The 26,448-nt window shown below is 44.1% G+C and overlaps 1 protein-coding gene across 13 annotated transcripts in view; it reads right to left on the reverse strand.

Moving 5' to 3' along the window:
* Positions 1-26,448, reverse strand: part of LOC124033634 (pleckstrin homology domain-containing family A member 7-like) — a 174,094-nt gene that overhangs the window by 55,542 nt on the left and 92,104 nt on the right. For all 13 annotated transcript variants that reach the window (XM_046345763.1, XM_046345758.1, XM_046345759.1 and 10 more), the window contains 4 exons: positions 23,239-23,359; positions 13,311-13,421; positions 11,351-11,423; positions 10,706-10,806 (listed from right to left, as the gene is read on the reverse strand). In XM_046345763.1, the coding sequence (XP_046201719.1) occupies positions 10,706-10,806; positions 11,351-11,423; positions 13,311-13,421; positions 23,239-23,359 (406 nt within the window). The remainder of the gene's footprint in view (positions 1-10,705; positions 10,807-11,350; positions 11,424-13,310; positions 13,422-23,238; positions 23,360-26,448) is intronic.

Consider the following 26,448-nt stretch of genomic DNA (forward strand, 5'->3'; position numbering starts at 1 on the left):
GCAGGGAGAGAGAGAGGCAGGGAGCGAGAGAGGCAGGGAGAGAGAGAGAGAGAGAGGCAGGGAGAGAGAGAGAGAGGCAGGGAGAGAGAGAGAGAGAGGCAGGGAGAGAGCGAGAGAGAGAGAGCGTGAGAGAGAGCGAGAGAGAGCGAGAGAGAGCGAGAGAGAGAGAGAGAAGACGCTAGAAAATAGCTTCAATGTATAATTAATCCCCCCCCCCGCAACAATCGTCATACAAATTCCATTGTATGTAATGTGAGCTGCAGGAGTAATACCCAGGCCTGCCCCCCCCCAAAGGACTGCAATTGAACGCTGTCAAACTAGCACATCAAACATTCACCCTGAATTGTTCTTCATAAAGGGTCCTCTGCTCTCACTGAGAAAGATGTGGAGACGGATATTGTAAACACTCTGACCCAGCAGAGAAACCCATTCTTACTGTCTACTCTGTCTGTCACACACACTGACTGAAATGGGAAAAAATAGTCTCTTGCCCCCCACTACCCTCAGGGAGGATCCTTTCCCTGCTGCCAACGGAGGCCAGAAACAATACAACGAGTGTGGTTACATGCACACAATAATGTGATTACTGTGGATAGTCAGATGAATGTAATAGTTTGATTACAGTTTTTTTGGATTGCTTACACACTCAAATTAAAAGTAGTACACTATTAGCAAAACCTTACACTCAAGAAGCAAAACATCAGCCCATATTTGCACAACTATAAGCACATTGTCAACCTCACACTTGTTGCAAAACTCTACACACAGTGATTTGCAAAACACTAAACACACTTAACATACATTACACACAAAAATCTATCATGAAGTCACATCCTTGCAATACCAAAGCACTGACTGTCAAATTACCATACCGTCCAACCAATGGGTTCAACACAGTCATCAGGTGTGCAAACACTCGTTTGCTCAATTGTAGACACACCAATCAGGTGTATGAGCACTATAAAAAGCAGCAGGTGAGTTCATCGGTCTTCAAGCACAATGGAAAGAGTCAGAGAAAGAGTAAGACGAGGAGGAGGATGAGGAGGAGGAGGAGGATGAGGAGGAGGAGAACGAGGAGGAGGACGACGGCGAGGAGGACGAGGAGGATGAGGAGGATGAGGAAGGGGAGGAAGAGGAAGACAAGAAGGTGCTCAAAGAGGACTGAATCTGACAAATGAGATCCGCGCAATACTGGTTGACCACGTTGTCAACCACGGCCTGACACTGAGGGAGGCTGGACTGGGAGTACAGCCAAATCAACACTGGTTGACCACGTTGTCAACCACGGCCTGACACTGAGGGAGGCTGGACTGGGAGTACAGACAAATCAACACTGGTTGACCACGTTGTCAACCACGGCCTGACGCTGAGGGAGGCTGGACTGGGAGTACAGACAAATCAACACTGGTTGACCACGTTGTCAACCACGGCCTGACGCTGAGGGAGGCTGGACTGGGAGTACAGACAAATCAATACTGGTTGACCACGTTGTCAACCACGGCCTGACGCTGAGGGAGGCTGGACTGGGAGTACAGCCAAATCAATACTGGTTGACCACGTTGTCAACCACGGCCTGACGCTGAGGGAGGCTGGACTGGGAGTACAGACAAATCAACACTGGTTGACCACGTTGTCAACCACGGCCTGACGCTGAGGGAGGCTGGACTGGGAGTACAGACAAATCAACACTGGTTGACCACGTTGTCAACCACGGCCTGACGCTGAGGGAGGCTGGACTGGGAGTACAGACAAATCAACACTGGTTGACCACGTTGTCAACCACGGCCTGACGCTGAGGGAGGCTGGACTGGGAGTACAGACAAATCAACACTGGTTGACCACGTTGTCAACCACGGCCTGATGCTGAGGGAGGCTGGACTGCGAGTACAGACAAATCTAAACCGATATACAGTGGCAAGTGTGATGAGAACATTTAGACTGGAAAATAGGTATTGTAAAAATATCATCATATCAAAAACATCTGCATGGTTTCAGTAACTGCTTACAGTACTGTATTCTATGCACTATCAGCACTTCTGTTACCTTTTCCTGTGAAATTACTGTACTATTTTATACTGTTTTTTTCTACATAGGATTGAGGGTCAGGGACGACAAGGGGGAAGGCCTCCTATGTTCACAGAACAGCAAGAGAGGGAGATAGTAAACATGGTTTTGGCCAACAATGCTATAACACTCAAGCAGCTCCAAGCTAACATTGTCAATAACCACGCCATTTTCAACGATATCCATCAGGTCTCAACATCAACACTGCCACGCATCCTAAAAAAAAAAAAAATTCAAATGAAGCAAATTTATCGAGTGCCTTTCGGGCGCAATTCCGAAAGGGTGAAACGACTGCGGCATGATTATGCAGAGCTATGTATTCACTTTAGCAGTGTGATCTTGCATACTGTCTCATAATCTTTTACTGTACTGTAATATGTATAATAGATCTACACTGAACTACACAATTTTGCCTGACACTGTTTTTCAGAGAGTTTTACGAATGGATGGAGAGGATATCCAGCATGAGTTCATTTATGTAGATGAGGCTGGGTTCAACCTGACGAGAACACGAAGGAGGGGAAGAAACATCATTGGCCACAGGGCTATAGTCAATGTCCCAGGGCAACGTGGGGGTAATATAACACTCTGTGCAGCCATTACACAGAATGGTGTCCTCCACCGCCAGGCCCATATGGGCCCTTACAACACAGCACTCATACTTACATTCATGGACCAATTGCACAACATAACAGCAGCAAATCAAATCGATCATATGCAATACATTGTTGTCTGGGACAATGTGTCTTTCCACCGCTCTGCTCTGGTTCAGAACTGGTTTCAGCAACATCCACATTTCACCACCCTATATCTTCCACCATACTCTCCATTCCTCAACCCTATAGAAGAGTTCTTCTCGGCATGGCGGTGGAAGGTATATGATCTCCGTCTCCAGGCTGAGGTACCCCTCATCCAAGCCATGGAGGAGGCCTGTGACCAGATGGAGGTAGCAGCAATGCAAGGATGGATTCGTCATTCAAGACGTTTCTTTCCAAGGTGTCTTGCTAATGACAACATTGCCTGCGATGTTGATGAAATTCTCTGGCCAGATCCAGCTAGACGAAGAGACAATGTCTAGTTATTTTTTTATATATTTTTTTAATTACAATACGTAAAGTGACGTTTGGTTACAGTATTATGAATCTCCATGTCAACATTTTAGGCGTGTTTAGAAATAAATTAGTTTCTTCAGTCTGCAACATTGGCCTTGTGTAGTGTTTGGTGAATTTACATTATATTTGTACTTTGTTGATAGTAGCCTACTCTAATCATAGGGAAGTAGAAGTGCTAAAAGGGTTTTAGGTTTATCACAGCAGAGTGTAACTCGTGCAAACAGAGTATAGTAATGTGAAACGTGTGTGTTTCATATGGTAACAAAGTGTGGTTTTTAAAAAGAAGTGTATAGTTTTTACAAGAGTGTTTAATTTTGCAAAGGATCTGTAGTGTTGCTAATTGGGTGTTGCTCTGTAGGTGTGCTAATTGGGTGTGTGGGTGTGCTAATTGGGTGTGTGGTTGTGCTAATTGGGTGTAGTGTTTTGCTAATTGGGTGTGTGGTTGTGCTAATTGGGTGTAGTGTTTTGCTAACTGGGTGTGTGGCTGTTCTAATTGGGTGTGTGTTTTGCTAATTGGGTGTGTGGTTGTGCTAATTGTGTGTAGTGTTTTGATAAATAAATAATAATAAAAATAATATGCCATTTAGCAGACGCTTTTATCCAAAGCGACTTACAGTCATGTGTGCATACATTCTACGTATGGGTGGTCCCGGGAATCGAACCCACTACCCTGGCGTTACAAGCGCCATGCTCTACCAACTGAGCTACAGATTGGGTGTGTGGCAGTGCTAATTGTGTGTAGTGTTTTGCTAATTGGGTGTGTGGCTGTGCTAATTGGGTGTGTGGTTGTGCTAATTGGGTGTGTGGGTGTGCTAATTGTGTGTAGTGTTTTGCTAATTGGGTGTGTGGTTGTGCTAATTGTGTGTAGTGTTTTGCTAATTGGGTGTGTGGGTGTGCTAATTGTGTGCAGTGTTTTTCTAATTTGGTGTGTGGTTGTGCTAATTGTGTGTAGTGTTTTGCTAATTGGGTGTGTGGGTGTGCTAATTGTGTGTAGTGTTTTGCTAATTGGGTGTGTGGGTGTGCTAATTGGGTGTAGTGTTTTGCTAATTGGGTGTGTGGGTGTGCTAATTGTGTGTAGTGTTTTGCTAATTGGATGTGTGGTTGTGCTAATTGGGTGTAGTGTTTTGCTAATTGGGTGTGTGGTTGTGCTAATTGGGTGTAGTGTTTTGCTAATTGGGCGTGTGGGTGTGCTAATTGTGTGTAGTGTTTTGCTAATTGGGTGTGTGGGTGTGCTAATTGTGTGTAGTGTTTTGCTAATTGGGTGTGTGGGTGTGCTAATTGTGTGTAGTGTTTTGCTAATTGGGTGTGTGGGTGTGTTAATTGTGTGTAGTGTTTTGCTAATTGGGTGTGTGGCTGTGCTAATTGTGTGTAGTGTTTTACTAATTGGGTGTGTGGGTGTGCTAATTGTGTGTAGTGTTTTGCTAATTGGGTGTGTGGGTGTGCTAATTGTGTGTAGTGTTTTGCTAATTGGGTGTGTGGTTGTGCTAATTGGGTGTAGTGTTTTGCTAATTGGGTGTGTGGTTGTGCTAATTGGGTGTAGTGTTTTGCTAATTGGGTGTGTGGGTGTGCTAATTGTGTGTAGTGTTTTGCTAATTGGGTGTGTGGGTGTGCTAATTGAGTGTAGTGTTTTGCTAATTGGGTGTGTGGTTGTGCTAATTGGGTGTAGTGTTTTGCTAATTGGGTGTGTGGTTGTGCTAATTGGGTGTAGTGTTTTGCTAATTGGGTGTGTGGGTGTGCTAATTGTGTGTAGTGTTTTGCTAATCGGGTGTGTGGGTGTGACCATATCACCTCCACCCTACCTGACACCCTAGACCCACTCCAATTTGCTTACCGCCCAAATAGGTCCACAGACGATGCAATCTCAACCACACTGCCCTAACCCACCTGGACAAGAGGAATACCTATGTGAGAATGTTGTTCATCGACTACAGCTCGGCATTCAACACCAGCTCGTCATCAAGCTCGAGACCCTGGGTCTCGACCCCGCCCTGTGCAACTGGGTACTGGACTTCCTGACGGGCCGCCCCCAGGTGGTGAGGGTAGGCAACAACATCTCCTCCCCGCTGATCCTCAACACGGGGGCCCCACAAGGGTGCGTTCTGAGCCCTCTCCTGTACTCCCTGTTCACCCACGACTGCGTGGCCACGCAGGACTGTGGAGAGGATAGTGGCTTGGAGGAGTGTGGAGAGGATAGGGGCTTGGAGGAGTGTGGAGAGGGGCTTGGAGGAGTGTGGAGAGGGGCTTGGAGGACTGTGGAGAGGATAGTGGCTTGGAGGAGTGTGGAGAGGATATGGGCTTGGAGGAGTGTGGAGAGGGGCTTGGAGGAGTGTGGAGAGGGGCTTGGAGGACTGTGGAGAGGATAGGGGCTTGGAGGACTGTGGAGAGGATAGGGGCTTGGAGGACTGTGGAGAGGATAGGGGCTTGGCAGACTGTGGAGAGGATAGGGGCTTGGCGGAGTGTGGAGAGGATAGGGGCTTGGAGGAGTGTGGAGAGGATAAGGGCTTGGAGGAGTGTGGAGAGGATAGGAGCTTGGAGGAGTGTGGAGAGGATAGGGGCTTGGAGGAGTGTGGAGAGGATAGGGGCTTGGAGGACTGTGGAGAGGGGCTTGGAGGACTGTGGAGAGGGGCTTGGAGGACTGTGGAGAGGGGCTTGGAGGAGAGTGGAGAGGGGCTTGGAGGAGAGTGGAGAGGGGCTTGGAGGAGAGTGGAGAGGGGCATGGAGGAGAGTGGAGAGGGGCTTGGAGGACTGTGGAGAGGGGCTTGGAGGAGTGTGGAGAGGGGCTTGGAGGAGAGTGGAGAGGCGCTTGGAGGAGTGTGGAGAGGCGCTTGGAGGAGTGTGGAGGGGGGCTTGGAGGACTGTGGAGAGGGGCTTGGAAGAGAATGGAGAGGGGCTTGGAGGACTGTGGAGAGGGGCTTGGAGGACTGTGGAGAGGATAGAGGCTTGGAGGAGTGTGGAGAGGGGCTTGGAGGTGTGTGGAGGGGGGCTTGGAGACTGTGTGGAGGAGGATAGAGGCGTGGAGAAGTGTGGAGAGGGGCTTGGAGGAGTGTGGAGGGGGGCTTGGAGAAGTGTGGAGAGGATAGAGGCATGGAGAAGTGTGGAAAGGGGCTTGGAGGAGTTTGGAGAGGGGCTTGGAGGAGTGTGGAGGGAGGCTTGGAGAAGTGTGGAGGGAGGCTTGGAGAAGTGTGGAGAGGATAGAGGTGTGGAGGAGTGTGGAGAGGGGCTTGGAGGAGTGTGGAGGGAGGCTTGGAGAAGTGTGGAGAGGATAGAGGCGTGGAGGAGTGTGGAGAGGGGCTTGGAGGAGTGTGGAGGGAGGCTTGGAGGAGTGTGGAGGGAGGCTTGGAGAAGTGTGGAGGGAGGCTTGGAGAAGTGTGGAGAGGATAGAGGCGTGGAGGAGTGTGGAGAGGGGCTTGGAGGACTGTGGAGAGGGGCTTGGAGGAGAGTGGAGAGGATAGGGGCTTGGAGGACTGTGGAGAGGATAGTGGCTTGGAGGAGTGTGGAAAGGATAGGGGCTTGGAGGAGTGTGGAGAGGGGCTTGGAGGAGTGTGGAGAGGGGCTTGGAGGACTGTGGAGAGGATAGTGGCTTGGAGGAGTGTGGAGAGGGGCTTGGAGGAGTGTGGAGAGGGGCTTGGAGGAGTGTGGAGAGGGGCTTGGAGGAGTGTGGAGAGGGGCTTGGAGGAGTGTGGAGAGGGGCTTGGAGGAGTGTGGAGAGGGGCTTGGAGGACTGTGGAGAGGATAGGGGCTTGGACGACTGTGGAAAGGATAGGGGCTTGGAGGACTGTGGAGAGGATAGGGGCTTGGAGGACTGTGGAGAGGATAGGGGCTTGGAGGAGTGTGGAGAGGATAGGGGCTTGGCGGAGTGTGGAGAGGATAGGGGCTTGGAGGAGTGTGGAGAGGATAAGGGCTTGGAGGAGTGTGGAGAGGATAGGAGCTTGGAGGAGTGTGAAGAGGATAGGGGCTTGGAGGAGTGTGGAGAGGATAGGGGCTTGGAGGAGTGTGGAGCGAGGCTTGGAGAAGTATGGAGGGAGGCTTGGAGAAGTGTGGAGAGGGGCTTGGAGGACTGTGGAGAGGGGCTTGGAGGAGAGTGGAGAGGATAGGGGCTTGGAGGACTGTGGAGAGGATAGTGGCTTGGAGGAGTGTGGAAAGGATAGGGGCTTGGAGGAGTGTGGAGAGGGGCTTGGAGGAGTGTGGAGAGGGGCTTGGAGGACTGTGGAGAGGATAGTGGCTTGGAGGAGTGTGGAGAGGGCTTGGAGGAGTGTGGAGAGGGCTTGGAGGTGGAGAGGGGCTGTGGAGAGGGGCTTGGAGGAGTGTGGAGGAGGGGAGAGGGGCTTGGAGGAGTGTGGAGAGGGGCTTGGAGGACTGTGGAGAGGGGGGCTTGGAGGACTGTGGAAGGATAGGGGCTTGGAGGACTGTGGAGAGGATAGGGGCTTGGAGGACTGTGGAGAGGATAGGGGCTTGGAGGAGTGTGGAGAGGATAGGGGCTTGGCGGAGTGTGGAGAGGATAGGGGCTTGGAGGAGTGTGGAGAGGATAAGGGCTTGGAGGACTGTGGAGAGGATAGGGGCTTGGAGGACTGTGGAGAGGATAGGGGCTTGGAGGAGTGTGGAGAGGATAGGGGCTTGGCGGAGTGTGGAGAGGATAGGGGCTTGGAGGAGTGTGGAGAGGATAAGGGCTTGGAGGAGTGTGGAGAGGATAGGAGCTTGGAGGAGTGTGAAGAGGATAGGGGCTTGGAGGAGTGTGGAGAGGATAGGGGCTTGGAGGAGTGTGGAGCGAGGCTTGGAGAAGTATGGAGGGAGGCTTGGAGAAGTGTGGAGAGGATAGAGGCATGGAGGAGTGTGGAGAGGGGCTTGGAGGAGTGTGGAGAGGATAGTGGCGTGGAGGAGTGTGGAGAGGAGCTTGGAGGAGTGAGGAGAGGGGCTTGGAGGAGTGTGGAGGGAGGCTTGGAGGAGTGTGGAGAGGATAGAGGCTTGGAGGAGTGTGGAGAGGGGCTTGGATGAGTATGGAGGGGTGCTTGGAGGAGTGAGGAGGAGGGTTTGGAGAAGTGGTCAGAGGAGAGGTGCTTGCAGGAGTGTGGTGGGGGTTCCTAAAGCTCTACTGGTGATGACAGGGGCCTGCTGACTGACGAACAGGACAGGACAGGGGCCAGAGAGCAGAGCAGCACAGTAACACCACTACCAAACAGACCTTTTAAGGGACAGATACTGTACCTCAGACCGGGATAAGATACCTACAGGGGCTGATACTCCCTGAATAACTCCACATTATTGAGACCTAAAGGCCTCAAGTGTTTGGTGCATGCGTGTTATGAAATAGCAGATGGCAGGTACAGGTAAGTATGAAGTCACATTGCCCACTTAGTGTTCTTGTTAATTAAATGGGTTTGCATGAAGGGCCCACACACACTGAAAACTCACAGGTCAAAGCGACATAGCACGCCAGGCAGGGCCAAAGCAGACATTACGAAGAGCCAGTCTTAGTCCAGATTGTATAGGTTTTATGATGAATCTCTGTGCTTTTAAAGAAAGGATCCAGACTGATGTGGTAGGAATGGAGTGTTATAACAGCCCACCAGTCTGACACTACTCAGAGGGAGCACTGCCCACTTTGTCTGGCTTGCCCACACAGGCCCCTGGCTGTGTGACTGTCTAACTCTGTAACCAAGGTGTAGCAACTTTATCTATTGGCTGTTAGTTAGCATTTCCTTCATAGTTGAAAAACTCCTTCACACAGTTGAAGTCGGGAGTTTACATACACTTAGGATGGAGTCATTAAAACTAGTTTTTCAACCACTCCACAAATTTCTTGTAAACAAACTATCGTTTTGGCAAGTCGTTTAGGACATCTACTTTGTGCAAGACACAAGTCATTTATCCAACAATTGTTTACAGACAGATTATTTCACTTATAATTCATTGTATCACAATTTCAGTGGGTCAGAAGTTTACAAACACTAAGTTGACTGTGCCTTTAAACAGCTTGGAAAATTTCAGAAAATTATGTCATGGCTTTAGAAGATTCTGATATGCTAATTGACATCATTTGAGTCAATTGAAGGTGTACCTGTGGATGTATTTCAAGGCCTACCTTCAAACTCAGTGACTTTTTGCTTGATATCCTCTGGTATATCAGAGGAAATGTCCTCTGGTCTGATAAAACAAAAAATAACTGTTTGGCCAAACTCAGTGCCTCTTTGCTTGACATCATAGAGAAATCAAAAGAAATCAGCCAAGAGCTCAAAAAAAAAGTTGTAGACCTCCACAAGTCTGGTTCATTCTTGGGAGCAATTTCCAAACACCTGAAGGTACCACATTCATCTGTACAAACAATAGTATGCAAGTATAAACACAATGGGACCACGCAGCCATCATACTGCTGAGGAGGGTGACGCGTTCTGTCTCCTAGAGATGAACGTACTGTGGTGCGAAAAGTGCAAATCAATCCCATAACAACAGCAAAGGACCTTGTGAAGATGCTGGAGGAAACAGGTACAAAAGTATCTATATCCACAGTAAAACGAGTCCTCTATCGACATAACCTGAAAGGCCGCTCCAAAACCACCATAAAAAAGCCAAACTACGGTTTGCAACTGCACATGGGAACAAAGATCGTTCTTTTTGGAGAAATGTCCTCTGGTCTGATGAAACAAATATATAACTGTTTGTCCATAATGACCATTGTTATGTTTGGATGTGTGAGGCTTGCATGCCGATGAACACCATCCCAACCGTGAAGCACGGAGGTGGCAGCATCATGTTGTGGGGGTGTTTTGCTGCAGGAGGGACTGGTGCACTTCACAAAATAAATTGGCATCAAGAGGAAAGAAAAGTATGTGGATATATTGAAGCAACATCTCAAGACATCAATCAGGAAGTTAAAGCATGTTCACAAATGGGTCCAAATGGACAATGACCCCAAGCATACTTCTAAAGTTCTGGCAAAATGGCTTAAGGACAACAAAGTCAAGGTATTGGAGTGGCCATCAAAGCCCTGACCTCAATCCCATAGAAAATGTGTGGGCAGAACTGAAAAAGCGTGAGCGAGCAAGGATGCCTACAAACCTGACTCAGTTACACCATCTCTGTCAGGAGGAATGGGACAAAATACACCCAACTTATTGTGGGAAGCTTGTGAAAGGCTACCCAAAACATTTGACCCAAGTTAAACAATTTAAAGGCAAAGCTACCAAATAATAATTGAGTGTATGTAAACTTCTGACCAACTGGGAATGTGATGAAAGAAATAAATAAAAGCTGAAAGAAATAATTCTCCCAACTATTATTCTGACATTTCACATTCTTAAAATAAAGTTGTGATCCTAACTGACCTAAAACAGGGAATGTTTAGGATTAAATGTCAGGAATTGCGAAAAACTGAGTTTAAATATATTTGGCTAAGGCATATGTAAACTTCTGACTTCAACTATATATCCAGTCTGTTTCTCAATTCATGCAGCTTGGTTGGACTGTGAGGTAGCTGGTACCAGTATGTTCCACTCGGTGACGAGCTAGTTCCCACCCTTGCCCTCTAGTCTTACCTTGAAGGCATACTTGCGGCTGATGTGGTCATCAGGCTCCACAGGGGCGATGACATAACTGGGCAGGGGGATGCTCCCCAAAACCATCTCCTCTCTGCTGTCTAGAGGGACACACACAGACACACACAAGCAGGTGATCATTATCACACAATACACAACAACCCACCACACACACCTCACCGCTGGCCCACTGCCTTGACAACTACTGATTCTACCCGTTTATAAATAGCATGACATAACTGCTTCATCAATGCACCATTATGTTCCTGCATGGTGATTCGTGACTGTAGGAAATGTAATTGGAGAGACATAATTCAAGGATGTTCAAGGAGCCGCTGTGCTGTGGTGGCAGGCAGCAGGACTGGAGGCTTATCTCTAGCTCAGTACGATGAATGACGGAGAGGTGAAAGAAAGGGGGAAATAGAGATGGAAAGAGACAGAAGAGGAGAGAGAATAGCCTGTGGCAGAACAGAACCTTGTCTAATTGCAGTCATGTCTCTCTGATTGAAAGGTTTAGCTCCACTAAGAGGCAGACGACTTGGAATTAAGAGGACTGGCTCGGATTTCATAACCAAATCAATTCACCCTGCGACTATTTTAATTAGTCTCAATTAAACCCTGGCCCGGCGTGCCTGTGTGACTCACCTTTGTAATAAAACAAGCAGTAGTCAGACAACACAAACCACTTCCTCTTCCACAGTCTCATTCCAGAGCTGTCCTGGAGGAGGAAACACAACAAGGAATGTAAGATCACCTTCTAATGCACATTCTAATTAAAAACCATAGCTGGGGAATATACGCTAAAGTACCCATTTATAGGGAGAGGGAAAGCACAAGACAATTCATACATTTCATTAGTACAGGCAGTAATTGTGTTCCCCCTGAACAGAACAGGGTTCACGTCCTGCCGTGATAGGAGCTCCAGTAGGTCTAACTAACTCCTTATGAGTCGATGACGTGTTACCATGTCAGGGTCTTATACCTCACCCCCTCTGGCCTGCCTCAGGGGTGTTACACCTCCATGTCAGGGTCTTATACCTCACCCCCTCTGGCCTGCCTCAGGGGTGTTACACCTCCATGTCAGGGTCTTATACCTCACCCCCTCTGGCCTGCCTCAGGGGTGTTACACCTCCATGCCAGCCACGCCAGGGGGCATCACTCAACAGGAGACAATCAGGATGTCACCCCCTCTGGCCTGCCTCAGGGGTGTTACACCTCCATGCCAGCCACGCCAGGGGCATCACTCAACAGGAGACAATCACCCTGGATGTCGTCCTCTTATACCTCACTCACCCCCTCTGGCCTGCCTCAGGGGTGTTACACCTCCATGCCAGCCTGCCAGCCGCGCCAGGGGGGTGTTACATCACTCAACAGGAGACAATCACCTTGGGTGTCGTCCTCTTATACCTCACCCCCTCTGGCCTGCCTCAGGGGTGTTACACCTCCGTGCCAGCCGCGCCAGGGGGCATCACTCAACAGGAGACAATCACCCTGGGTGTCGTCCTCTTATACCTCACCCCCTCTGGCCTGCCTCAGGGGTGTTACACCTCCGTGCCAGCCACGCCAGGGGGCATCACTCAACAGGAGACAATCACCCTGGGTGTCGTCCTCTTATACCTCACCCCCTCTGGCCTGCCTCAGGGGTGTTACACCTCCGTGCCAGCCGTGCCAGGGGGCATCACTCAACAGGAGACAATCACCCTGGGTGTCGTCCTCTTATACCTCACCCCCTCTGGCCTGCCTCAGGGGTGTTACACCTCCGTGCCAGCCGCACCAGGGGGCATCACTCAACAGGAGACAATCACCTCACCCCCTGGGTGTCGTCCTCTTCACCCTGGACCTCACCACCCCCTCTGGCCTGCCTCAGGGCCAGCCGCGCCAGTCACTACACCCCCTCCCTCTTATACCTCACCCCCTCTGTGCCTCAGGGTGTTACCGCGCCAGGGGGCATCACTCAACAGGAGACAATCACCTTGGGTGTCGTCCTCTTATACCTCACCCCTAAAGAGACATCTCTCTCATGCTCCCTCCGTCCTCTAGGTAAATGGAGATCCATAGAAGGGGTTCATAATGAGAAATGATGACTGTCATTCCCTGTTTACTCAGCCAGAGTCCACCAGGTCACAGTCATTAATACTGTAGTACATTCTCATAGACCTGGACTCTCATCATTACTTAGCCTGAATTATGCATTAAGTGGAAGGCCACTGTAAATGACATGACATAATATGACAGAGATGTAATATCGACGTGAGATGTATGTGTGCTCCCGTTAGAGTGGAGGACAGTTTACCATCAGACCCCAACACACTGCCCTTAGCTATAGCTACCATTGAGTTATACTCTTAGCCATAACTATGGAGATTCCTCTGAACCATACAGTAGCTATAGTGATTGAGTTGTACTCTTAGCCATAACTATGGAGATTCCTCTGAACCATACAGTAGCTATAGTGATTGAGTTGTACTCTTAGCCATAACTATGGAGATTCCTCTGAACCATACAGTAGCTATAGTGATTGAGTTGTACTCTTAGCCATAACTATGGAGATTCCTCTGAACCATACAGCTACAGTGACTGAGGTGGGGTGATGTGGAGGGCTCACCTGTTTGTAGAGCCATCCCCTGACCACCACAGGGATATTGGGGTTCCTCTTGATGGCTTGGTCCCTCTTGCCGAAGCTGTGTACCTTGCCACTACTCCTAGAGCCCTGCGGCTGGAAAAACAAACACGTTGGTTATGAACGGGGTTTCATTTATATACTGGTCTACAAACAACATCTGCTATTAGCTGCCCAGGGAGCTCAGTGGTAAGGAGCTGTGTGAAAGAAATTTGGTATTACAGACACAACCAGTAGGAACAGGAGCTGGATAAACAGGAGCATGTATCAAGACAATATGACAATTCAGCCCCATGTTTATAGAGATCATTAGGTATTACTGTATGACCATTCAGTCCCATGTTTATAGAGATCATTAGGTGTTACTGTATGACCATTCAGCCCCATGTTTATAGAGATCATTAGGTGTTACTGTATGACCATTCAGTCCCATGTTTATAGAGATCATTACGTGTTACTGTATGACCATTCAGCCCCATGTTTATAGAGATCATTAGGTGTTACTGTATGACCATTCAGCCCCATGTTTATAGAGATCATTAGGTGTTACTGTATGACCATTCAGCCCCATGTTTATAGAGATCATTAGGTGTTACTGTATGACCATTCAGCCCCATGTTTATAGAGATCATTAGGTGTTACTGTATGACCATTCAGCCCCATGTTTATAGAGATCATTAGGTGTTACTGTATGACCATTCAGCCCCATGTTTATAGAGATCATTAGGTGTTACTGTATGACCATTCAGCCCCATGTTTATAGAGATCATTAGGTGTTACTGTATGACCATTCAGTCCCATGTTTATAGAGATCATTAGGTGTTACTGTATGACCATTCAGTCCCATGTTTATAGAGATCATTAGGTGTTACTGTATGACATATTTCAGTCCCATGTTTATAGAGATCATTAGGTGTTACTGTATGACCATTCAGCCCCATGTTTATAGAGATCATTAGGTGTTATTGTATGACATATTTCAGTCCCATGTTTATAGAGATCATTAGGTGTTACTGTATGACCATTCAGTCCCATGTTTATAGAGATCATTAGGTGTTACTGTATGACATATTTCAGTCCCATGTTTATAGAGATCATTAGGTGTTACTGTATGACATATTTCAGTCCCATGTTTATAGAGATCATTAGGTGTTACTGTATGACCATTCAGTCCCATGTTTATAGAGATCATTAGGTGTTACTGTATGACATATTTCAGTCCCATGTTTATAGAGATCATTAGGTGTTTCTGTATGACCATTCAGTCCCATGTTTATAGAGATCATTAGGTGTTACTGTATGACATATTTCAGTCCCATGTTTATAGAGATCATTAGGTGTTATTGTATGACATATTTCAGTCCCATGTTTATAGAGATCATTAGGTGTTATTGTATGACATATTTCAGTCCCATGTTTATAGAGATCATTAGGTGTTATTGTATGACATATTTCAGTCCCATGTTTATAGAGATCATTAGGTGTTTCTGTATGACCATTCAGTCCCATGTTTATAGAGATCATTAGGTGTTACTGTATGACATATTTCAGTCCCATGTTTATAGAGATCATTAGGTGTTATTGTATGACATATTTCAGTCCCATGTTTATAGAGATCATTAGGTGTTATTGTATGACATATTTCAGTCCCATGTTTATAGAGATCATTAGGTGTTATTGTATGACATATTTCAGTCCCATGTTTATAGAGATCATTAGGTGTTATTGTATGACCATTCAGTCCCATGTTTATAGAGATCATTAGGTGTTACTGTATGACCATTCAGTCCCATGTTTATAGAGATCATTAGGTGTTACTGTATGACATATTTCAGTCCCATGTTTATAGAGATCATTAGGTGTTATTGTATGACATATTTCAGTCCCATGTTTATAGAGACCATTAGGTGTTATTGTATGACCATTCAGTCCCATGTTTATAGAGACCATTAGGTGTTACTGTATGACATATTTCAGTCCCATGTTTATAGAGATCATTAGGTGTTACTGTATGACCATTCAGTCCCATGTTTATAGAGACCATTAGGTGTTATTGTATGACCATTCAGTCCCATGTTTATAGAGATCATTAGGTGTTACTGTATGACCATTCAGTCCCATGTTTATAGAGACCATTAGGTGTTATTGTATGACATATTTCAGTCCCATGTTTATAGAGATCATTAGGTGTTACTGTATGACCATTCAGTCCCATGTTTATAGAGACCATTAGGTGTTATTGTATGACCATTCAGTCCCATGTTTATAGAGATCATTAGGTGTTACTGTATGACCATTCAGTCCCATGTTTATAGAGACCATTAGGTGTTATTGTATGACATATTTCAGTCCCATGTTTATAGAGATCATTAGGTGTTACTGTATGACCATTCAGTCCCATGTTTATAGAGATCATTAGGTGTTACTGTATGACCATTCAGTCCCATGTTTATAGAGATCATTAGGTGTTACTGTATGACATATTTCAGTCCCATGTTTATAGAGATCATTAGGTGTTATTGTATGACATATTTCAGTCCCATGTTTATAGAGATCATTAGGTGTTATTGTATGACATATTTCAGTCCCATGTTTATAGAGATCATTAGGTGTTATTGTATGACATATTTCAGTCCCATGTTTATAGAGATCATTAGGTGTTATTGTATGACATATTTCAGTCCCATGTTTATAGAGATCATTAGGTGTTATTGTATGACATATTTCAGTCCCATGTTTATAGAGATCATTAGGTGTTATTGTATGACATATTTCAGTCCCATGTTTATAGAGATCATTAGGTGTTATTGTATGACATATTTCAGTCCCATGTTTATAGAGATCATTAGGTGTTACTGTATGACCATTCAGCCCCATGTTTATAGAGATCATTAGGTGTTACTGTATGACCATTCAGTCCCATGTTTATAGAGATCATTAGGTGTTATTGTATGACATATTTCAGTCCCATGTTTATAGAGATCATTAGGTGTTATTGTATGACATATTTCAGTCCCATGTTTATAGAGATCATTAGGTGTTATTGTATGACATATTTCAGTCCCATGTTTATAGAGATCATTAGGTGTTATTGTATGACATATTTCAGTCCCATGTTTATAGAGATCATTAGGTGTTACTGTATGACATATTTCAGTCCCATGTTTATAGAGATCATTAGGTGTTACTGTATGACATATTTCAGTCCCATGTTTATAGAGATCATTAGGTGTTATTGTATGACATATTTCAGTCCCATGTTTATAGAGATCATTAGGTGTTATTGTATGACATATTTCAGTCCCATGTTTATAGAGATCATTAGGTGTTATTGTATGACATATTTCAGTCCCATGTTTATAGAGATCATTAGGTGTTATTGTATGACCATTCAGTCCCATGTTTATAGAGATCATTAGGTGTTATTGTATGACATATTTCAGTCCCATGTTTATAGAGATCATTAGGTGTTACTGTATGACCATTCAGTCCCATGTTTATAGAGATCATTAGGTGTTACTGTATGACCATTCAGTCCCATGTTTATAGAGATCATTAGGTGTTACTGTATGACATATTTCAGTCCCATGTTTATAGAGATCATTAGGTGTTACTGTATGACCATTCAGCCCCATGTTTATAGAGATCATTAGGTGTTATTGTATGACATATTTCAGTCCCATGTTTATAGAGATCATTAGGTGTTACTGTATGACCATTCAGTCCCATGTTTATAGAGATCATTAGGTGTTACTGTATGACCATTCAGTCCCATGTTTATAGAGATCATTAGGTGTTACTGTATGACCATTCAGTCCCATGTTTATAGAGATCATTAGGTGTTATTGTATGACATATTTCAGTCCCATGTTTATAGAGATCATTAGGTGTTACTGTATGACCATTCAGTCCCATGTTTATAGAGATCATTAGGTGTTACTGTATGACCATTCAGTCCCATGTTTATAGAGATCATTAGGTGTTATTGTATGACATATTTCAGCCCCATGTTTATAGAGATCATTAGGTGTTACTGTATGACCATTCAGCCCCATGTTTATAGAGATCATTAGGTGTTATTGTATGACATATTTCAGTCCCATGTTTATAGAGATCATTAGGTGTTACTGTATGACATATTTCAGTCCCATGTTTATAGAGATCATTAGGTGTTACTGTATGACCATTCAGTCCCATGTTTATAGAGATCATTAGGTGTTACTGTATGACATATTTCAGTCCCATGTTTATAGAGATCATTAGGTGTTACTGTATGACATATTTCAGTCCCATGTTTATAGAGATCATTAGGTGTTACTGTATGACCATTCAGTCCCATGTTTATAGAGATCATTAGGTGTTACTGTATGACATATTTCAGTCCCATGTTTATAGAGATCATTAGGTGTTACTGTATGACATATTTCAGTCCCATGTTTATAGAGATCATTAGGTGTTACTGTATGACCATTCAGTCCCATGTTTATAGAGATCATTAGGTGTTACTGTATGACATATTTCAGTCCCATGTTTATAGAGATCATTGGGTGTTACTGTATGACCATTCAGTCCCATGTTTATAGAGATCATTAGGTGTTACTGTATGACATATTTCAGTCCCATGTTTATAGAGACCATTAGGTGTTTCTGTATGACCATTCAGTTCCATGTTTACAGAGATAATTAGGTGTTTCTGTATGACCATTCAGCCCCATGTTTATAGAGATCATTAGGTGTTACTGTATGACCATTCAGCCCCATGTTTATAGAGATCATTAGGTGTTACTGTATGACCATTCAGTCCCATGTTTACAGAGATAATTAGGTGTTTCTGTATGACCATTCAGCCCCATGTTTATAGAGATCATTAGGTGTTACTGTATGACCATTCAGCCCCATGTTTATAGAGATCATTAGGTGTTACTGTATGACATATTTCAGTCCCATGTTTATAGAGATCATTAGGTGTTACTGTATGACATATTTCAGTCCCATGTTTATAGAGATCATTAGGTGTTTCTGTATGACCATTCAGTCCCATGTTTATAGAGATCATTAGGTGTTACTGTATGACATATTTCAGTCCCATGTTTATAGAGATCATTAGGTGTTATTGTATGACATATTTCAGTCCCATGTTTATAGAGATCATTAGGTGTTATTGTATGACATATTTCAGTCCCATGTTTATAGAGATCATTAGGTGTTATTGTATGACATATTTCAGTCCCATGTTTATAGAGATCATTAGGTGTTTCTGTATGACCATTCAGTCCCATGTTTATAGAGATCATTAGGTGTTACTGTATGACATATTTCAGTCCCATGTTTATAGAGATCATTAGGTGTTATTGTATGACATATTTCAGTCCCATGTTTATAGAGATCATTAGGTGTTATTGTATGACATATTTCAGTCCCATGTTTATAGAGATCATTAGGTGTTATTGTATGACATATTTCAGTCCCATGTTTATAGAGATCATTAGGTGTTATTGTATGACCATTCAGTCCCATGTTTATAGAGATCATTAGGTGTTACTGTATGACCATTCAGTCCCATGTTTATAGAGATCATTAGGTGTTACTGTATGACATATTTCAGTCCCATGTTTATAGAGATCATTAGGTGTTATTGTATGACATATTTCAGTCCCATGTTTATAGAGACCATTAGGTGTTATTGTATGACCATTCAGTCCCATGTTTATAGAGACCATTAGGTGTTACTGTATGACATATTTCAGTCCCATGTTTATAGAGATCATTAGGTGTTACTGTATGACCATTCAGTCCCATGTTTATAGAGACCATTAGGTGTTATTGTATGACCATTCAGTCCCATGTTTATAGAGATCATTAGGTGTTACTGTATGACCATTCAGTCCCATGTTTATAGAGACCATTAGGTGTTATTGTATGACATATTTCAGTCCCATGTTTATAGAGATCATTAGGTGTTACTGTATGACCATTCAGTCCCATGTTTATAGAGACCATTAGGTGTTATTGTATGACCATTCAGTCCCATGTTTATAGAGATCATTAGGTGTTACTGTATGACCATTCAGTCCCATGTTTATAGAGACCATTAGGTGTTATTGTATGACATATTTCAGTCCCATGTTTATAGAGATCATTAGGTGTTACTGTATGACCATTCAGTCCCATGTTTATAGAGATCATTAGGTGTTACTGTATGACCATTCAGTCCCATGTTTATAGAGATCATTAGGTGTTACTGTATGACATATTTCAGTCCCATGTTTATAGAGATCATTAGGTGTTATTGTATGACATATTTCAGTCCCATGTTTATAGAGATCATTAGGTGTTATTGTATGACATATTTCAGTCCCATGTTTATAGAGATCATTAGGTGTTATTGTATGACATATTTCAGTCCCATGTTTATAGAGATCATTAGGTGTTATTGTATGACATATTTCAGTCCCATGTTTATAGAGATCATTAGGTGTTACTGTATGACCATTCAGTCCCATGTTTATAGAGATCATTAGGTGTTATTGTATGACATATTTCAGCCCCATGTTTATAGAGATCATTAGGTGTTACTGTATGACCATTCAGCCCCATGTTTATAGAGATCATTAGGTGTTATTGTATGACATATTTCAGTCCCATGTTTATAGAGATCATTAGGTGTTACTGTATGACCATTCAGTCCCATGTTTATAGAGATCATTAGGTGTTACTGTATGACCATTCAGTCCCATGTTTATAGAGATCATTAGGTGTTACTGTATGACATATTTCAGTCCCATGTTTATAGAGATCATTAGGTGTTACTGTATGACCATTCAGTCCCATGTTTATAGAGATCATTAGGTGTTATTGTATGACATATTTCAGTCCCATGTTTATAGAGATCATTAGGTGTTACTGTATGACCATTCAGTCCCATGTTTATAGAGATCATTAGGTGTTACTGCATGACCATTCAGTCCCATGTTTATAGAGATCATTAGGTGTTACTGTATGACATATTTCAGTCCCATGTTTATAGAGATCATTAGGTGTTACTGTATGACCATTCAGCCCCATGTTTATAGAGATCATTAGGTGTTATTGTATGACATATTTCAGTCCCATGTTTATAGAGATCATTAGGTGTTACTGTATGACCATTCAGTCCCATGTTTATAGAGATCATTAGGTGTTACTGTATGACATATTTCAGTCCCATGTTTATAGAGATCATTAGGTGTTACTGTATGACATATTTCAGTCCCATGTTTATAGAGATCATTAGGTGTTACTGTATGACCATTCAGTCCCATGTTTATAGAGATCATTAGGTGTTACTGTATGACATATTTCAGTCCCATGTTTATAGAGATCATTAGGTGTTACTGTATGACATATTTCAGTCCCATGTTTATAGAGATCATTAGGTGTTACTGTATGACCATTCAGTCCCATGTTTATAGAGATCATTAGGTGTTACTGTATGACATATTTCAGTCCCATGTTTATAGAGATCATTAGGTGTTACTGTATGACATATTTCAGTCCCATGTTTATAGAGATCATTAGGTGTTACTGTATGACCATTCAGTCCCATGTTTATAGAGATCATTAGGTGTTACTGTATGACATATTTCAGTCCCATGTTTATAGAGATCATTGGGTGTTACTGTATGACCATTCAGTCCCATGTTTATAGAGATCATTAGGTGTTACTGTATGACATATTTCAGTCCCATGTTTATAGAGACCATTAGGTGTTTCTGTATGACCATTCAGTTCCATGTTTACAGATATAATTAGGTGTTTCTGTATGACCATTCAGCCCCATGTTTATAGAGATCATTAGGTGTTACTGTATGACCATTCAGCCCCATGTTTATAGAGATCATTAGGTGTTACTGTATGACCATTCAGTCCCATGTTTACAGAGATAATTAGGTGTTTCTGTATGACCATTCAGCCCCATGTTTATAGAGATCATTAGGTGTTACTGTATGACCATTCAGCCCCATGTTTATAGAGATCATTAGGTGTTACTGTATGTTTGATGATTAGATTAAGAACAACATTTCAATTTTGAGACTGGGGCCCACAAATGTTTGAAGTTAGTTATTTTAGTTATTAACGTTCTCCTTCGTGTTTCTTTCTCTTTTTCTCATTTGATTTAGCTTTAACCTTCTAATTTCAGCAGCTCATTTGACAAGCAAGGAACACTTCACCCAAATGGGAATACAGTATTATAATCATACATTAAGATTTGATGAGGCACAGTAGCATTCTTTCAAGGCCCGCTGGTTCTCTCCCTCCTCTGAATCTCACAGATGATTTCAGATGAATGTTCAACTGAGCCAAATCCGATTGCACCCTAGCAACAGTTGAGTTAGGTTTCCAGTGCAGGGGATCATTATATGCCATTTCCTCCTCCACATCTGGCAAAAACATGCACTAATTACTGAAACTACTGTACGGCCAGCCAAACATGCAGAGCATTAGCACATCTACACAGTGTTTGTCAGGAGAACCGTCAAGAGAACAGCCTTATTTAAGTTGAGCAGATATTAGAAATCATTTTATAGTCACATATTCACTGTACTGTGATTGGAAACTCAACGTTCCCCTTATTGTATACATAGATAGTGAATTTTAAAGCAAATCTATACTCTGCTTACCATTGAGAATGAGCAAGTGGTCATCGATAATGCCCTGTCTGCCACTCTGCTTGAAATGACTGGCACCTCTGACAGCAGACAACACGTTGACATGAGGTCTGATGAGGTGCTGCTTCTAGCACAGGTACAACAATCTTAGGAGAGCTACTTTCACAACCGTAGAGGCACTGTTCTATAGGAATACTTATACGCCTACTGCAGTGCTTAGATTCCCAGTCAAGTCAGTGCATGGGTTTGGGTGCTGTGTGTAGCTGAAGAGTGTTGTGTTACTATGATTGCGTTGATAGGTTGACTAGGGATTGATTGGTTTCAGACAGCTCATATGATGCTGACACAATGCTGTCTCACTCACAGGCCTGAAGCATTACTGAGACAGCCAGGAGGTCATTTTACAGCTAGCCAGGCAGGCAGGCGTGTACAGCCTCAACACTCACTAACGTCAACACCCGTCAGTCAGACTGGAGAGGCGATAGTGAGTTGGCAGGTAGCCCTATCATGCCACTCAGCCTGGGAGAGCTGGGCCATTCATGGCCACCCCTCTCAGCCTGGGAGAGCTGGCACGGGGAAGAAGGGAGAGGAGGCTGGCAGGCTTTTTCTGGAAGCTGGAGACAGTCAGATGTATGTGGCCTGGGAAGGGTCAAGGAAGAGCCACTAAATCACTTTACAGATGGGCAGCGGCGTGTCATGTGAGTACTGAACTGCCAATGTCCTGAAGATAGACCACAGCCATGTCAGTGGCAGAGCAGAGGAGACCACAGGGTCTGGAAGACAGCCTCACTGCCCTCATCTGCCCTCTGTGGAAGTATGATCCTTATAAGAAGGGGACATGGGCATTCTATGGAGTGTCACTTCCCCACCTGTGCCTTCAAAACATCCAATAGCAGCCATTTCATCTTCTAATACTGTTCCTTTACTAAACCATTTGAGTAAAGCCTTTTATATGCACATAGTGAATCCATGGCCAACCACTGTGGAGGTTTAATTGAGTTTCACTGGGCTTGAAGAAAATCACTAACCTATTACAGTCTACAGCCATTAATCAAAATGAGAGTGTTCATTCTGGAGGAGATTATACCAATTCTCCAGCATGAGCATTAACAGTCTCCCAGTACCCTTAAAAACAATATAAATTCAAACACTTTACACTGCAATCACTGGACCTAATTGCTGCAACACTGTTGTGGGATAGACCCAAACAAATGAAACACACTGAGAAGACAACACATGCTCATAAAAGAGCGGCGTTTTCTCACCTTTGACCCTGGGGTGACATCCACTGTTGATGAGGTCACAGCCTTGGAAGTCTGGCTGACCATGCTGGGGGGCCTCTGACTGACCGGTGGCAGTGGCTTGGACATGCCCCGGGACTCTGTCCTGCAGGGGAGGCAGCACAGAAGGAAATCAATGACAGACATGAGTGGTCATGCAGGTATCTCACCACCACCATTCCTCTGTAGTGGATCTGCATTAAAGGGAGCCAGGGTTAACTTAAGGGATAGGCTCTCAGAGAGGAAACGACAACTTCCTGCCACACGACCTGTCACAGCCAATGCAATTACAGCTATGTTAACAGGCAGGACTTTTTTTGTAGCAGCCACTCAAGTAACATTTTGTCTGACACTGTCCCTGGGGCTGGCATGTCTTGTTTCATAAGAGGACATGTTATATGACAAATAACTTTTACACCTCCACATAACCTCCAACACAATGACCCAGAGCAGAGATACCAGCTACCGCAGATGAGCTTTCCCGTGATCAAATATCCACTCTCTTTTGCTCACACACACACACACACACACACACACACACACACACACACACACACACACACACACACACACACACACACACACACACACACACACACACACACACACACACACACACACACACACACACACACACACACACACACACACACACACACACACACACACACACACACACGCACACACACACGCACACACACACACACACACACGGTGTGTTGACCTCCAGACAAAAACTTCATCATATTTACATCCATTAGATAACTCACTCACTCAGCAGAGACCACATGCTTTCCAAATTACACCTCACGTTTCCTCATGACATCATCACATTGTTACAGTCAGGAACTGTTTTTGTAAGAAATACAATCCATTCCAGTTCACTGGCATAACATGAAAATCAACCAGCTTCTCTTATCTACAGATGTAGTATCTTAATTTTATCACTCTTTTGTTATTGATAATTATCCTTCCAAGCAGGAAATGCAAACGTAGTGTATTCAAGGTTTAAACACGCTTCTAAAGTTAGTAATTTCCACTTTAGAATGTCAGACTTGACTTGCCCTAACCAAAAATGTATCAACCCCTACAAAAAATGTCCATGAATTAATCCACATAATAATTAATATTTCCTGTTGCTGCAGGATTATTTTCCTGCTGTAGCAAACTGGCTCAAATGAAGATCCTACATCTGAAACCAGGCTCTCCAAATATCTGGCCTCAAGTACAGCTACTCATAGTACATTCCATTACAGTTTAAGGGCACCTAGGTGGTTGCTCCCTTAGGATAAAGCAGGAATCTAGTGGTGTGGGGGCTGTGCTTTGGCAAAGTGGGTGGGGTTATATCCTTCCTGTTTGGCCCTGTCCGGGGTGTCCTCAGATGGGGCCACAGTGTCTCCTGTTCCCCTCCTGTCTCAGCCTCCAGTATTTATGCTGCAGTAGTTTGTGTTGGGGGTTAGGGTCAGTTTGTTATATCTGGAGTATTTCTCCTGTCCTATTCGGTGTCCTGTGTGTATCTAAGTGTGCGTTCTCTAATTCTCTCCTTTCTTTCTCTCTCTCGGAGGACCTGAGCCCTAGGACCATGCCCCAGGACTACCTGACATGATGACTCCTTGCTGTCCCCAGTCCACCTGGCCATGCTGCTGCTCCAGTTTCAACTGTTCTGCCTTACTATTATTCGACCATGCTGGTCATTTATGAACATTTGAACATCTTGGCCATGTTCTGTTATAATCTCCACCCGGCACAGCCAGAAGAGGACTGGCCACCCCACATAGCCTGGTTCCTCTCTAGGTTTCTTCCTAGGTTTTGGCCTTTCTAGGGAGTTTTTCCTAGCCACTGTGCTTCTACACCTGCATTGCTTGCTGTTTGGGGTTTTAGGCTGGGTTTCTGTACAGCACTTTGAGATATCAGCTGATGTACGAAGGGCTATATAAATAAATTTGATTTGATTTGATTTGAATCTGCTTTGCCCTGGAATGCCCAGGAATGACCCAGGTCACACTGTTACACAGATTGTAGTGAGCGTAATGGGCAAACCGCCTGGAAACTTCAGCAGGAAGAGGGATTATGGGAAATCTATGTTCCAAGAAGGCCATAAGGGCTTTCTATTTGTAATAAGGTTTATTAGAACAGAGGAAAGTTAGCAATTAACGTGTCCTTCTATAATTAATAAACGTCCCCTTCGATAAAAACATAGTATTCCCGAGGGGCTGGGTAAACAAATAATGACATTAATTACAAATGAAGTACTGAGGCGTAACACAGCTCCTCCCATCTCCTGATGTCAGATTCAGACGTGTTAGCTACATAGGTTCACTGCTCCTGAAGTCAATATAACCCAATTACCAGCTGCAGAATCTCCAGAGCCTTGTTCAATAGTACTTTAATAATAAATTAACTGACAAAATGCTCTCTGACATTGGGGGCTGATGAGTGATCAAGTCAAGAACAAATGGGTCTGCTTGTGTTTACAAGTGGTTGTGAGAGTGTATCATTCATCACAGAGGTGGCTATGCCTAATCAGAGTGTACCATTCATCACAGAGGTAGCTATGCCTAATCAGAGTGTATCATTCATCACAGAGGTGGCTATGCCTAATCAGAGTGTATCATTCATCACAGAGGTGGCTATGCCTAATCAGAGTGTATCATTCATCACAGATGTGGCTATGCCTAATCAGAGTGTATCATTCATCACAGAGGTAGCTATGCCTAATCAGTTTACTGCCAGTTTATATGGACGTGCTGCTCACACAACATTCTTGATAAGATCATCCTCAGCTATTTACGGTAGGTTCATGAGCAAGAAGTCTGTGTGAGGATGGTACAATGTCTGCAGCCCGTTGAGACAGACATGTTAGTAGCTCCACTAGGAGGCCCTTCTTTACGTAGGTTTAAGGATAAAACGGTGTATTACATCTCTATCAGGCACTTTTCATTTGTTAGGTTATTTGTGGTTCTTTCCTGTTCATAGCAGATAGTGTAAAGAGGATGCTGAGTTCAGGACAAGAGGTGGCTGTGGGATCAGAGTTGCTTAGGGCTGAAATCGAAGATGTCTTACTGACAGACCAACCTGTCTGTTAATTACACTATGCAGAGGATATGCCTGAAACTCAAACCTTCAAACTGACATGCACAGGGCTAGGAATGAACTTTGACATTTTCAAATGACATATATTGCCTATGAGTAATT

This window comes from Oncorhynchus gorbuscha, linkage group LG04 (genome assembly GCF_021184085.1).
Source record: "Oncorhynchus gorbuscha isolate QuinsamMale2020 ecotype Even-year linkage group LG04, OgorEven_v1.0, whole genome shotgun sequence".
Lineage (NCBI taxonomy): Eukaryota > Metazoa > Chordata > Actinopteri > Salmoniformes > Salmonidae > Oncorhynchus > Oncorhynchus gorbuscha.